The sequence below is a fragment of the Leptosomus discolor genome, chromosome 13 (genome assembly GCF_034619465.1).
Source record: "Leptosomus discolor isolate bLepDis1 chromosome 13, bLepDis1.hap2, whole genome shotgun sequence".
Taxonomy (NCBI): Eukaryota; Metazoa; Chordata; class Aves; order Leptosomiformes; family Leptosomidae; genus Leptosomus; species Leptosomus discolor.
The window spans coordinates 4777599-4793873 of record NC_141403.1 but is presented as its reverse complement, the minus strand read 5'-3'; the positions used below and the strand labels follow the sequence as shown (position 1 = coordinate 4793873).

The 16275-nt window shown below is 40.0% G+C and overlaps 1 protein-coding gene across 1 annotated transcript in view; it reads right to left on the bottom strand.

The window, feature by feature from the left end:
* The window catches only part of UBE2V2 (ubiquitin conjugating enzyme E2 V2), a 30003-nt gene that overhangs the window by 5685 nt on the left and 8043 nt on the right, over positions 1-16275 (bottom strand). Inside the window, exons 2-3 of the mRNA XM_086472756.1 lie at positions 5184-5329; positions 1748-1873 (exon numbers count right to left, since the gene is read on the bottom strand). Of these exons, the coding sequence (XP_086328882.1) occupies positions 1748-1873; positions 5184-5329 (272 nt within the window). The remainder of the gene's footprint in view (positions 1-1747; positions 1874-5183; positions 5330-16275) is intronic.

Genomic DNA, 16275 nt, shown 5'->3' with positions numbered 1-16275 from the left:
TAGTTATGAAAACTGTTTTTATTAAAAATACTATCCAGTCCTATTTTAATCCATTAAAAAAGTAAGTTATGCCTTTGCATAGCAAATCCTTCATAAGATATATTAGCTTATAGAACTGCTGGGGAAAAACTGAATTAAGGTTGTGTGTGAGTTTATAAACCTACTAAAATCAAATTTTCCTGTAGCGATGACTGGATTTTAACAATGCTTTTCAAATGCCCAGGTGGATTTCCTGGCGCAGTATTCACCCTGTTCCTCAGCAAGCTGAGGGAGTGTAGACTTCTCCAAAGAAAAGCTCAAGCCACCTGGCTCAGTAAACACGAGCCTTCAGGCTCTGCAGGTCTGAGATGCTGCTTCTGGAAACCACCCCCTACCCTCACAGGCACGCACAGACGAAGCGATGAGAGCACTCTTCTTTATTGATCCAGAACAACACATGTTTCTAGGGAGAGGTATGAAAATAGTGTTGTAAATGTACGAAAAGCTCTGCCGCATTCCAGACTGGCAGCCTTTGCCAGTCACAACCTCTTAATACACACACATACTATACAAGCCACAGTTGTGATGAAGGGCAACAGGTGGATTTTAGGCAGCAATTTTGGTAAGATAGTCAGGCAGAGTACAATTTTTGGCTATATGAGAAGCTATATTTCAAATTAATTTTAGATTATTTCTGAAGTGTTAGTGCACCAGCTTTGGATGACCAACCAGTACACGACCCTATCACCTACAACAGCTCAAACCAACTCCGAGAACCTTGTCCTCCACTACAGTCACCGAGATACCTAAGCTTCACATTTCAGTACTGTTAATTACACAAACACAAGTCCATCTTTCTTTTAAATCTCGCAAGTTATTTAAAATCCAGAGATGCTCGCTGACTCACCTTTAAGTATGACCTTAACCCAATTACTTTGCAGACACTAAAGACAAACGTACACCCAGACAAGCGTGACGTATTACTGTACTTCCTGCCCATATATGCATACACCACTGTAAGGGCAAGACAGCTCACACCTCTCTTCACTGAGCAACTGGGTACCCCAGACTTACTCACAGGATTAAAGTACATCTTGAATAACGGAGTAACAAACTCGCTTGAGCTGCAGCCATTGCTCGTGTACGTGAACTCATCCCACCCTAAGTGTGGGATCAGTGAAAGTAACTTATTGCAAATTGGTCTTTAAAACGAAAGTGATTACCATATATATCAAAAGATGTTAAGACTGAAGCTCAGAATCACCTCAGATTTGAACAAACCCAGTATAGAGGAAATAAGAGTTTAAATACATTGGTTCATTACAGGTCAGTTACTACATCCAGAGTGAGACCCCATCACGAATAACCTCCATTTTTAACTCATGGAAACATCAGACAGAGTTTGTAATACTCCAGTTCCAATATGAATCTAATCCCCTTTTATAAGAGTATTACAAGGGAAATACCTACATATGGCTTAAACACGTCTTTTTTTTCTGTTCAAAACTAAAATCTTAAGCTTCCTTTAAAGGAAACAACTGTTCCAATACTATAAATCATGCTCATCTCATTGATAAGCCACTAAGAACCACTATACCTAAAGATTTGACACAGTAGGTAACCAAAATTTTATTTAAACCAAGTACTTATACTGTAAAATTTAAATATGAAAGCTCTGTCCAACATGCATATTCCTCACCTGGGATTTTCACAACAATAAGTTATAGTACGGATTAACAACATGGTTGATCTTACCATTTCAACTTACCATTCCATTGGAATTATTTATTCCATTCATATTAATTTTAGTTACAAATCTAACTGTAGGAGGTGCTTCTGGATATTTAGGTCCACACTCTACTTTCAGACTGTATATTCTGTTTTCATAGTTTGTCTAGAAAGCAAAAAGACAGACTAATGCATCCTACTGAAAGCTGAGTATTAATCAATTTTTAAAAGAACAACAAAGCAAAGGCAAGAGGAATAAAGATTAAGAAACACAAAATAATGATAAATCTGTTAAAATTACGTGCCAAATGATGGTCTTGGATCACTGATTTGATATTTCACTGTTTTGGTTATATTGATTACTTGATGAATATTCATAAATCACACTACTTATTGACTATACCGTACAAAAGTTTTAACAGAATACAATTCTTTTTTTCATTCACATTTACTCTTACCCTTCCTATCCACCTGCATTTCCAAGACAACTTTGGCACAGTAAGGGGCTGAGATAAAAATCAATAATCTTTAGGAAAATTACTGCTTTCCCCTGTAAAAAAAAATACCTAACACTGCAAAAAAAATGGAAATGGACAAAAATGAAGATGCCAATAACCCAACAGTTAAGACACCAAGAACCAAACATATTCTGGAAATAATTAACGCTCCAGAAGATAGCCAAGACTTCCATAGCTGAGGATTGCTTGGTTTACCAGCAGATTTGTGAACTTTGGACAGTAAAGGGACAGCCAGTTTGCAGAAGACGCCACTCCAAAGCGCCTGTGGAACAGACCATTCTAAGTGCAAATACATTCTGAGAAAGTCCAGTTAGAAATGAATATGGTTCTTTCTTTTTTTTTTTTTATTCTTGTCAAGCAGGCCATGTGAAAGCATCAGTGGCTTTGCTGGTCACTGATGCACATGTCTGTCTGCTCCAAAAGGAAGACAAACCCGGTGCCCACACCTGTCTTTCCACTGGCACAACAGACACGGGTAACATGAACCAAAAGCAGTAACACGCCTCCGAACTTTCCAGAAGTACCATCTTTAAGCTGTCCTGCATCAGTCAGCCGTCATTCTCTCCAAGTCAACCAGGCAGTCAAGTTATCAAAGGACAATCCACTCTGTGGTCAATCAAAAGGCAGACTGGAGATGGGACTACTGAAGCGCCCTAACCGTGTCCTGTACTTTCCAGAAGCCAGAGACTGAGCAGCAAGCAGGTCAGAAAGAAACAAGGCAAAGCACAACATCCTTTGCTAGGAAAGAAGTTCTCCATTATTCTTTCCCATTAAAAGCTAAAGGCCTGATAAAAGTAATCTTGTCGTGCTTAAGGTGACGTAGCTGCTACCACAGCAAGAAAACACAGTAATAAAAATTCTCATTATTCACTCAGATAAAAGAATTCACTTTCCCAGAGAGGGATGCTGTCAGTTACAGTGGAAAGAGGCCGAAATCATAGAATCATAGAATGATTTTGGTTGGAAAAGACTTTTAAGATCATCAGGTCCCACCATTATCCTAACACTACCAAGCCCACTACTAAACCATGTCCCTAAGCACCACGTCTATGTGTGTACACTGCTCACAACTGAAAAACCCTAAGAATAGCTCTCATTCTCTTATTCCTATCCAGGTGACTTCTCAATTTTGCTCAGTTTTTCAAGTCACTGTTTTACAGCAAGCCAAGCATCCCTGGCCAGCTCCCCAGAAAGCCTAAAACCTCATTTTTTGGCAATCAGAAAAATATTTCCTTTAACCCAAAACAAACCTTCCTTTCCTCCTTCCATGTTGGTTCACCTTCCAAATGAAGCAAGAAAAAAACCTGATAAGCAATTTTTGCACAGCACTGGAGAATCCACGTATGTGAAGAACTTCGCGCTATGAAGCAGCTTTCTCTGTGTTCTGCCTAACTGCACACTGTCTACATAACTCAGCCGATGCCACAAACACCCATCTTCTTCAGATCCTGGAACTGGATATGCAGTTCTTCTCAAGGTGCCACCACTGGCTTGGAAGCTGGTGGCTTTCACTTTCTACAGTCACCAGGTACTGCAAGTCATTCTATCAGCAAGGCTGCACAACCCTGAAATGGCCCAAAATATTACTTGTGTGCATTCTTCCATAAAGAAAGTAAAATGACAGCAATATAAACTGACCAGAATTAAAAGTGTATCCCAAGTGGGTGGGGTTTTTGTGGCTTTGGGTTGTTTTTTTTTTAAAAAAAAAACATATGGGTTCCTTCATAATAAACACTCCCTTCAAAGATGTGTTAGGATTCTACCTTAGGTTGAACCAGAAACCAGTCACAGACAGTGCTGGAGGCTGTTCAGAGAGTCAGGGAGACACTACTTTAGTTAGCTCACACTTGTAAGTTCTTTTCAAAACCCGTAAGACTACAAGCTTCCTTCAAAATGTATTCAATCACTGTGATTCCATAGAGGCTTGGATGCAAAGCATACTGCCATTACGCTTATATTTTAAATTGGTTCTTTCTCAAATGCACCCAAATCTTAGGAAGTCAGCACAATTGCGCAGATTGTCAAACAGTCTGCTGCAAGCTGCAACTAACACTGACTTCCAAAAGGAGCTTGAATTATCCTGAATCTAACTCTGGAACTCTGTTACTCTGGAAGACATTTTCTTCACTGAGGCCAAGTTCTGTTCTCAGTTCTTGTCTTGGACAGTTCTTCCAACAGGCCCTGCGGCACTGAAGGACACACAAGATGGTAACCTCATGTTGGCAGTGAGAGACATATGCTAACTTAGAGCTACTCGAAGTATACTCAGTCAAAGTTCTCATTTACACTGTGATCCTTTGTATCATAAATCATGAGAAAGCGAGCACAAGTCAAGTAAAGGTCTGTCCACTCGTATCTGAAGAGGCTGATAGCCTCAAGAGATGATTAGTTCTCTTGCAGGCTTTATCAGTCTAGATGACATGCTATAGAACTTCAAAGGTCAGAAGGATTTGAACTTTGTGTATATATTTTATCTTATGAGAGAGAATTAAAAACTGCTCGGTCTTTAGGCCTGATTCAACTGAAATGCATCATCTGCTATATTGAAAGACTATTTGATAAAATTTGTGAAAGCTGAAAATATATTGCCGGTTTACTACAGAATTGAAATTACTTGGCACATCTAATAAACTGTGGAAAGATAGGTACCCTGTTTACTGTACTACCACTGCACACTTATGTGCAGTAATAGTGGAAATAAAGACCAAATATGTATTCCTAACTCAGAATTGAGCCTCAAATTGCAACTGGCTTACACAGACAGCTGCAGAAACACGTACTAGGGGAGGCTAGACTGAAAACACCAGGAAGTGATGAATTCTAACAGGAATATACAGCGTTTCTACAACTTCGTACGTTGAATTTTAACTAATTCCTTTACACTGTGGCAAGGTACCTTTTTTTTTGCATTTTGTATTGCCTACAAACTTGAGAAAAACAGGAATTCATCACACTTACCCTCGGTGGCCCAATAATCATTCCTGTCCATCTGGTGAGTGTCATATCTTCATCATCTTCAAGGCCCCAGCTTACTGTACCATCACCTACTCCTTTCTGCCCTTCTTCAAGTTCTTCCAACAAGCGAAAATTACGAGGTACTTTAACTGGAGAAAAGGGAAGAATGTAATTAATATCGCTCACAGCAAGGAAAAAGTAAACAAGTTCATTGTTATGCACTAGCAACTGCTGAATATACTTTCAAAGCTAGACAAATATTTCCTGCATTAATTTATTCAGCACTCAAACTGTTTCAAAGAAACTAACCACTTCCCTGGAAGTTAGTTACTACCAAGCAATGGCAATACAAACTACAAAAAAGAAAATAAGAGAGCTCTCTCTAGTTTGAGATGGCTTAATTCAGATGCTCCTTCCCAAGCACGGTACTGTTTAGGGCCAGTACATTTCAAAATCAGTTCACTGTCTGTCAAGTTCTACGCAACTAGAATCCACATAAAAATGATATGGCAAATTCCCTCCAAAAATAATTAAAGAATGCAATGTTCAACCCAAATGATCTTAATAAATGCAAACTGTAAGAGAAAGATTTAAACATTTTCACTTTACTTCATTTGAGTTAAAAACAAGACACTTTAATATCTGAAAACAAATTAAAAATCAAGTCTTTTTTAATATAGTGATTATTATTCCCACTTAACAGAGAAAAAGAAATGAGAAGCACAGAAACACTGATTAAGTTGTTACAGAGCGATAATGATATACTCACAACAGAAAATGAGGATGTACTGCCTCTAAAGAAAGCCAAGTAATACTTACTGAACTATAATTACTGGATTTTGATTATTATACATGAAAACAGACAGATATTGATAGGTATTAAATAAGTGGATGCTTAATTGCTTTATATCACAGATGCTAAAACAGTATTTTAGCACTGCTGAAGGGAACAAAGTTAATTAACATTTGTGCATGCAATCATGGTATGCTTTTATTTCCAAATAAAATATGCACAACGATGTAGTAGCAGAATAACAATACAATAAAACTTCACTTTCCTTGTTAACTGCTTATAGCTACACATTTTTCCTTACAGCCACCTACAGCTATGGTGTTTTCCGTGATTTTTACTAGAGATCCTTTCCTGTACTGGAAGAATCCACCTACTCTATAATAAAACTCTAGGACTGGGTACATACAAAGTTGTTAGCAGAGAATACATACTACACAAGTTTGAAAAAGATGGGGGTCAAAGAAAACTGTTTTTTCTATCAGCTACTTAGTCACTGGGATTTCAGGTTTTACATTACCCTGGTCTGTATTCCAAGCAGTCTCTATGCAAAAAAATTAAGGCCAACAGTATACAATGTGATTATTTAGTCCACACGTATGCACGCGGACCAGCATAGATAAACATACCCTTCAGCAACTATGCAAATGTATCTTGCATAACTAGGGTTTCTCTTAAGCTGTGTTTAACACAACTTTAATTTTTTTTAGTAACACAGACTAAGGAGAGGTTCCTAAAAATTGCAGAAATGATTGTCTCCAAGTTCTCCAAATCCCCAGGGAAAAGCATTAAGAGTATAGTATCAGGACAGTGCAAGGAAATTAAATCACTCCTGTATGGCCTCACCTTCCTTCCTGCTTTGGTACTGCCACTCAGCTGAGCCCACAATGAGCTACTTCAGCTTGCTAACTGAGCAGAAAATTAAACATCTTGGTTAGTCTCCTGACAGCTTAACAAACCAGCCCGGCTCACAGAGAGATCTGACAAGTACTAGCATGAATGTGCAGCTACAGCAGCAAAAACTCAGATAACCTCAATGTAAAACTATGTTTTAATGGAGTTAAACTTCGCTGGAAGCTCGTTTTCACAGATCAAAGTTCACAAATGACTACCTGAATGTACTAGCACAGTACATCAAGGAGCAGATCATTTCTCGATACTTTAGCATAGATCCTTTTAAAAAGCTTCATTGAAATCTGTTTGCCCATTCCTCTGGTCCCATCCTGACCAGTTATTAACATTGGAGCTGTGCATTTACATACCTAATTCAGAGTAGGGATGAGAACCGACAATCGCACTTCTATCACATGGGAGAGCACAAGGTTTTTACTTTTGCTCCAGATTCATACTTGCTCTGGAGGGGACTAAACCAGTAAAAGGCTAACGCTAATCTTTAAAACCAAACACAGACACACAATTAAACCAGCAGGATAAACTTCTACTAAACTTCTCATTTGGCATCACGTGACTGAACAGCTTCTCAGTGGTACGTGGAGCCTCAAACAAAAAAAACCCACCCCCAAACCCCATGTACTTCAGCCTCCAATCACTGGCTTAGACTTATCCTGCAGCTTCAATCCACCATTTCTCAGAATTCTTGCTCTGACAGCAGAACTTCTGATTTACAGTTTATCTCTTCAGAAAACACACAAGAGACAATCGCAAACAGCCTCTAAGTTTATTTCCGACCACCCGCTATCACTTTCCAGTGCAGCTGAGATGACCCAACGGCTCATGGCCAGGAGAAGAGGTTCCACGTCTTCTCCCTAAACTCTGTTGCTCTTGCATTAACCAGGCTCCTCTGTTAGCCAAACCAGCACACTAGTTTAGCAAAAAGCTGGTTTTCCTTTAGGCAAATCCAACCAGTCCATCAACTGAATTGACTCAAGAAAAAAGATCAACAAACGCCAGAGCTGACTGCTGTGTCTTTCTTTGCCTGCCTTTGCAAAAACCATGGGTGTGGGGATGAGGGAGCTTTTTGTGGCAAAAAGCCATTGGATTTCTCAGTTGTATCATAAAATTGTACTCAACACACGAAACTGTAGGAGATGACAGTAGGAAATAACAACTCCTTATGACTGACTGTCCTGTGCTCACCGCATTTTTTCCACTGCGTTGTCTGTGCCCACTAGTTCCCCATAACTTCCCAAGGGGAGCAGTTAAGGACTTGGGAAACCTCCAGAAAATAATTTCAATCTGCTCTGAAAAGAGACAAAAATATCTGACCAAGTGCCAGACTCCCTACACTAACACTCCTATCAGTGCTAGAACTAGGTAGGAAAATAGTGCTCTGAAGTTCTAAGTAAGAGTCAAAACACCTAATTTTTTAAAAAACAAACAAACAAACAACCCCCAAACAAAACCCAAAACAACCAAACAAGCAAAAAAACCCTCACACTACACCACTCTACTGAGATTTCAACCCATTAAGAAACTCCCAGGAAAAAAAGGTGTTAGTTCTCAACCGAAGCTGGAACAAAGACAGATTCAAACAGGTTCTCTTGCAGAAAATTACACAGTCCTACAACATTTGGTTGGGGTCACCAGAAATAACTGTATAAATTAAGTAAAACCACTATTTCATATGAGCACTTCTCTACTTAAGGTACTTTGTTCCCTTCCACAAACATATTCTATTCCTTTATGAGATCATAGGAAATGCACAAGATCTTTCTTTTTAAGCAATTCTATATTTATGATTCAGACAACAACCTCTCCCACCCTATTTCCGAAAAGATACCCCGATTTGTCAACTCACATCAGAGGGGCAGAGCAACAAGCTGTGCACATCTTAATTATGAACGTCTACTAGAGCTTTTTGCAACAAACGATTACCAGGTCACTATTTCCTAGCTTGAAAAAAACAAACCCCAAACCACACCACTAAACTGCTTCCATGTCCCTGACATATACAATTAATGTTTTATCCTCAATTCTTCAAACTTCAATCGAAGTCACCACTGAACGTTTTATATGAAAACCACTGTTGACAGATTTCTGACAAGTGACATTGAATACTTCAAAAATTAACACAGTGGATAAAAAACCCCAAACCCTTACCTTTATAATCACAGACTTAGAAACTACCAGCAAAATGAACTTGAATTAAATGCTAACGCTCTCCTGAACTCACGCCCTCACACACACTATTGCACTCCGCACGTTTGCTTTGGTCATGCTGTAACCTTTACAAATCCACCCAGCCAGAAGAACAGAGTATGTGTACCAGATTGAGCCTTCTTTGCAGTAAAACAACAGCAAGAACTTCTGTCTAGAAGATCAGGTAATGACAGTCTGGATCTTTTGGAAATTAAGTTTGCTCCTAGTATAAACTACAAAATTATCTTCTTCTCACTATTTCATGTATTCCAGAGAGCATAATCTGAATTGCATGTTAATGGTGCATACATAATTTGCAGTTTTGTCTCTAACCCAGACAATACAACTCACCAAATATTTGCTAAAAACTTTGAAATATTCCTTGACAGAACCTGAGTAAGAATCAGCATTTCATTTACAGGATTTGGACAACGGAAAAACATCCTTCTGTTCTAGGAATCCTCTAAGTTTGCAGTTTATTAGCAATAGGAAATGACAGAAACCACCCCCATTCTTCAGCTGACTACCAGACCTCAGGTGTGCCTTCTGGAACAAGCAGTGGCAACTGAAGAGAGAAATGCCTCCTGCCTTTCACCACCATGGGCCTGTCAAATACTGTTCTCCCCAATTCCCCTTGCTGATGGGACCACTAACCAGCTTCAGACAAGTGCAGACAGGTTTGTTTTACTCCCCATAACGAGCGTCCCTCAGCTAAAACCTCTCGTTTCCAAGTGAAGGGGATTAAAGCAGACATGTGAGTTTACCACCAGCAGAGCTGCAGGAGCAGCCAGCGCCAGGCTGAGCAACGGCTGGGTACAGCTCTGCGCCCAGCACAGCGACCCACAGTGATGGGCTAAGGCTGGCTTATAGAAAATACCCAGAAGATACAGCTGCGTTCATCAAGATTAAAAACCAAAAGCAATCTCCCCCCAACCTCTTTTCGGTTTACCTGCCAAACTTACCTCACTATGGATTTTACTGACAAATACCTCCTGACGCCCCCCCCCCCCCCCCCCAAACCATACACAGGAACTGTCACGTCAAACAGTATTTACCAAGTTTTCACATAGATTTGGAGTAACCATATTTTCCTGAAAGAAACAACAAAACGAACAACACCCACCAACAGTTTTTAAACCAGAAGTTTAATCATGAAACTGGACTACCTGGTACCTATTATAAATTCGTGCAATTAACAGTGAGTTTAATATCTTGGAACAATGAGAAAAGAATAAAAGCAGAATCAGTAAACAGAGACTGAAATTAAGCAGGAGGGTCTACTTTCATACATACAGAGCTACTTCAGACATCATGTTATAAACCACCAAGTTAATAGATGCAAGAAGTACACTAAGAAGTGAGAAAAGAAGTCAGTTATGCTTTAATCCAGAATTCGCATAAACTGAAAAAAAATCAGGAAAAAAAAAAGGCATCTTCAGTGTCCTTTAGTAGGACCAGCAACTTTCACTGGAGCAATAAAGGGGAATTGCCTGGATGGACCTGCTCTTGCTAGTATGTCATGCCACAGTTCCAGTTGGCAACGCCAGATTGCCCACTAGTACAGAGATTTAATCAGCATCAAGACAGAACACACAAACTGCCCCTCGGTCAAATCTGACAGAGCACAGTGCCCATGGTAAATCGCATTTTTAAACAATTCACATGGACACACTCCTTCAAACACAGCTGGGAGTCCTAGCTTCCTGCACATCAAAAGACTCTTTGCCATGTAACAGGCAAGAGTGGGATAACCCACCCTCTTCTCCCTGCCGCCTATAAAAGGGAGCCATAACCCTATTTTTTATAGATTGGCTCAGAGCATAAAGTGTGAGGGTTTCTGTTATATCCAAACCTGTTTTTTATAATAATTGTCTATTAAAATATCCATTCCCATGTTCAGTTTCTCTTAAAATCTTCCTTAGCTCTTGGCTTAAATCACTCCTGCCATACCAGGAGCCTTTTACCATCTTTATACCAGCACAGCCCCTACTGCCAGCACCTTCCCCGACACAGCTATAAAACCAAATCTTAATATGGATCCGAGAACAAGTTCTATCAGTAAATTATATATTAACACAGCTCGGATACTGTCAGGGATGCTTTTCCTGATTGAGATACCTATGTTAGGAAAAGTCTGTAGTATAAACAACTTTGAATGTATGAGTTACCTTTTGCTCACCGACTTCCAGCTAACAGAAACTGAAAAACTTACGTGTGGCGTGGTAACAAAAAGAAAAACTCTCAACCTCCGTTTAACAGCTTCAGGCTGGCAGAAAAATAAGTATTTTTTAATGACAGGGAAGGAGGGAGGGATGTCAGCCTTGCAAAGTCTAAACCATAAAACAGTTTCTCCTGGGGCACAAAGGAGAAGAAATAAAAAAATTCCAAAGATAAACACATAGAAAATAACAGGTTCCTTTCAGACTGAACAATGTAGAAGTCATCTTGCTCTAGACAAAATAAAGCAAGAAACTGAAATACTGTACTAACACCACCACACCACACATCCACAAAAAGAACATAAACCAACCAAAGCCTTAAATAAGCCCTGAAATGGGCAATACACAAAAAAGAAAAAAAAAGAGCTAGGGCGTGTGAGATGCTAACATATTCTATTCTGGCTGCAAAAAATACTTCTGTGGAATTAAATTTTTGGAAGACAGTCTTCTCTGAAAAAAATGGCTTTTTAAAAACATGATCTGTATTTTTGTTTACCAGTTACTCTGCTCACATCTCAGACTCTTGCCTAGTAAAATATTCTGTGAATACACACCCAATGGCTGGCTTCCTATCAGGAACCCACTATTAAGTAGTATCATCAGGTTTATTGTAATTATCTGAGGTTGATCACAGTAACCTGGCTCCAAAACCCAAAAGTATTTCTAGTAACTTGCCTGTTAATGAAGTTGGACATGCAAGTTTTGTCTACAAAAGAACTCCATTGCTACCGGTAGTAGTGGAATGCAGCAATTCAATAGCGAACTGGTTTTTGTTTGGTTTACATCAAGAATACTACTACACACACAGTAAAAGCACCGTTTCCAGTAAGCAAGAAAACAACACGATTCTTGTTCCAGCCAAATAGACATTTTCAGTGAAATGTGAAAAGCAACACATTTTTTTCCAGTAACTACAAAAGCATCCAGTTGCTGCTGCAGAACTCAATGCGTGAATCAACCCAACCATGCACTACGGAATGCACAGGGAGCCTGCAATGAGAAAACTGTACCTGCATTAAACGGGTTTGATACATCTTAGTATTGCTGTTAACTGAAACTTCTGCTTTCTTAGAATTATGGGTACACCCCACTTCTTTGAACTGCTTTCCAACAAAGTTTCAATACACTTCAGTAAAATTCAAATTCATAATTCTGTGTATCAGTAGTATTCACAAAGCTACGTTTATTATACACTATTTTCCTCTACTTCAGCAAGTACGTCCCACAGCAATGAAATTTGGCAATAGAATATTTGCTTTAACCGTTTTGAGTTTAAATTGGGAAAGGACTATGTGATCTTAAACGGTGAAGTGAAGGTATATATGTATTAGCAGCAATATGCGGCCCGTACACCTTGACCAGGATGGTCAACAAGGTAGTAAGCAATTCTAGCATGTACAGATAGTTAAGATATACATATGAATATATAATTTATATATATGAATAAATAATATTTTCCGCAGGAACATTCCAGTCATCACCGATTTTGTCACACAAAACCAAACAGACTCTGCATTTCTATCAATCACAACAGAACACAGAAGGACTTTGTTAAAGCCACTCTGTCCAGACAGATGATGTGAAAAGACAACAGGTAACAGAGACCCCAGAGCACTCTGTGCTTCCAAAATTAATCATGGGCAACCCCTCAAAAACAGTGCCCTTGAATGCCTTCTTCCCCCTTTTGCTAGCGTCTATGCGTTGTGTCAGATCAACTGAACAGTGTCTCATCACTGTCCGCAAGCAGCAAAGCCATAACAACCGCAGTTTAGATCTGCAGGCTCCTGAAGCCTAACCTGACTGAGCTTGCAAGTCTGACATAACCCAGCAAAAATCCATTTCCATGTAAAATGAAATTACTCATCCCAAAAGAAACAAACAAAACAAGACTACAACCTTCAGGAATTAATAAGAAAAGAGATGAGTAGCAGGTAAGTTTTCATAGCTCAACTAAATAGATGTACATCCATGAACACACAAAGAGCAAACGGCCACTTATTCAATGTGTTCAGTATCTATCATAATTTAGGGCCAGTTTTGCTACAACCCTAAACATTAGAAAACTGCCATCTCATAAGAATTAAAGAAATCACCTGTACTCAACAGAGCTGGTAAGAACTGAATGGGCTATTCCGCTTCTTTGCAGACTAAAATTATATATTTTTTTTTAATATATTTATATAAAACAAAATAAATAAAAAAATAAACCCAACACAAATACAGGCTGGATGACAAGTGGATTGAGAACAGCTCTGAGGAGAAGGACTTGAGAGTGTTGGTTGATAAGAAGCTCAACGTGAGCTGGCAACATGCGCTCGCAGCCCTGAAAGCCAATGGCCTCCTGGGCTGCAACCAGAGCAGCGTGGCCAGCAGGGCCAGGGAGGGGATTCTGCTCCTCTGCTCTGCTCTGGTGAGACCCCCCTGCAGGGCTGCGTCCTGCTCTGGGGTCCTCAGCACAGGAAAGACACGGACCTGCTCGAGCAGGTCCAGAGGAGGCCACGAAGATGCTCAGAGGCTGGAGCAGCTCCCTGTGAGGACAGGCTGGGGGAGTTGGGGTGGTTCAGCCTGGGGAAGAGAAGGCTCCAGGGAGACCTTAGGGTGGCCTTCAGTGCTGAAAGGGGCTGGCAGGAGAGGTGGGGAGGGACTTTTTACAACGGCATGAAGTGATGGGACAAGGGGTAATGGATTCGAACTGCAAGAGGGGAGATTGAGATGAGATCTGAGGCAGAAATTCTTCCCTGTGAGGGCGGTGAGGCCCTGGCACAGGCTGCCCAGAGCAGCCGTGGCTGCCCCCTCCCTGGCAGTGCTCAAGGCCAGGCTGGATGGGGCTGGGAGCAACCTGGTCTGGTGGGAGGTGTCCCTGCCCGTGGCAGGGGGGTGGCACTGGGTGAGCTTTAAGGTCCCTTCCAACCCAAACCATTTGATAATTCTATGATATATTTGACCATGTAGGAGCTCTGGAAGTGGTCAACTTCTTTTGCCTTTTTTATTTTATTTATTTAAATTATTTTATTTTATTTTATTTAAATACTGTAAATTAAAAGCACACAGGTTAGAAGACTTCAAGGAGGAGGTGCAATACTAGGAACTACATTGAAGTTGAAGTATGCATTTCATCAGTTACCGGTTTTTGGTTTTTTCATATGAAGATACACCACTTGCTGAGGAACATTTCCCAGCAGGAGCCAAGAAACAGTCACAGCAATGTGACAATTCCAAACCTTCACCTTAAAACCTACCACTTGGTTAAAGCTAACTAAAATAATACTCCTTTTCTGAATTATATTAGTGATAATTTCTACTTATTTCATTTAAGCGAAATCTTACATTTGTCGGTATCTCAAGAGACACAGTTCAGAAACAAAGTTAAGCTGCACAAAAACAACTTCCATAGGAATTTCCTTTATATTTGAGTTTAGCCACAGCCATAAACATTCTAGATACAGCTTATATTAAACTATGTCAATGCAGCAGAAGACTCGGTCCTTTATTGTAACTCAGTTTGCACATTTTGGCTGAGGGGAAAATGTCTGAAGGGGTGTAGGGGTATTTTTATCTTTAGGGTAGGGCACAAGCACTAGCATTTAAAAAAACAGTAACATCACCGAAGACAGAACACAGATTCACAGACGCAGATTTCCCACACACACTTTCAATTTCATTATGCATATTCATAACATTAAGACACTTAGCTATCTACTAGCAATAATAATTGAAAACAATAAATTCTAAACAGAATGATATTTGCATGTTGGCCTGTTTTTTCAGCAGTAGTTCTAGTTGCACTGTCTTACAATTTGCATTTAAAACAACTTACATTGCTCCATCTCATACTTTGGGGTCAGCTGCCACATACAGCACCACAGATCCTCAAGGGAAAACAGAACTCCCTTTGGACTTGCACGATTAGGGGAGGCAGATGACTAGCTCGGAAAGGAAAGGCTGTAAGCACCTGTATGGTCTGCTACCTGCCAGCTCCCGCTCTCAAGGCTGAGCTTGCCTCAGAAGCATTCGGTGGTATCCAATTCTCTCATCTACCTTTCACATACATCTTACCAGCTGCCCTCACAAAATAGAGAATGTCGTATATAATGATGCACAATGTCACAAGGAAGGAGAGGTGGTAATAGCAGTTTGCCTTACAAGATCCCAGCTTACATTTAATTTAGAAAAAAAAAAGGGTATTTAGATAGATACCAGAAAATCATGATAAAGCTTTCAATATATGAACAACATTAAAGTTTATTTAGTTTGGGGGGCGGAAAGGGAAGAAATTAATTTCTATAGATCTAGGCAAATAGTTGAGATGTCATAAACACATAACTGATTTACAAACACACATTAAAATGCCTTAAACCACAAATCTTGATGCTGGAGGAAGAGATCTCACCATATCAAAACCACAAAAGTGACGTCAGCTCATTCAATGTGTTTCAGTTGCTGTTGGTTTCACAGTAAGAACGACAAGACCTCAAACTTGATTTCTGCAGCAGAGCGAACATTCCAAACGTGTAACTTCACAGGAAAACGTCTGTGCGATTTTAGTTTTTATTAACTACATTCTTAAGCGTGAGACATTACCAGCAGAACAAATGCCTCCATTATCAAGGCATCTTCACCTAAGAAGTCCTCCCTTCTTTTCTCTTATCCTGCCTCTTGGGTAACCAGAAGGGAGCGAGCTAACTGCTCCTGTAATTTTGAGTTCTACCAATTCTGCTCCACAATTCTTTGGATTATTTATTGAAGGCAGCCTGGTGGACAGGACTCTTCCTGTGATGGTCAACATCCTCCAGGAAAATATTGTATCTGTTTCGTTTTTATTCACTTCTAACCGTGCCCACGGCCGCTCCTCTCTTCCCCCGTTCCCTGTCACTCCTCACCCCGTACTCACCTTTCTCAGAAGAGCAGCAGACACAGGCAGATGCGGTTGCCATTAACTATCCGATTCACCAGGGCTGCTCCACCCTCTGACCAGCATCCAGGGAGA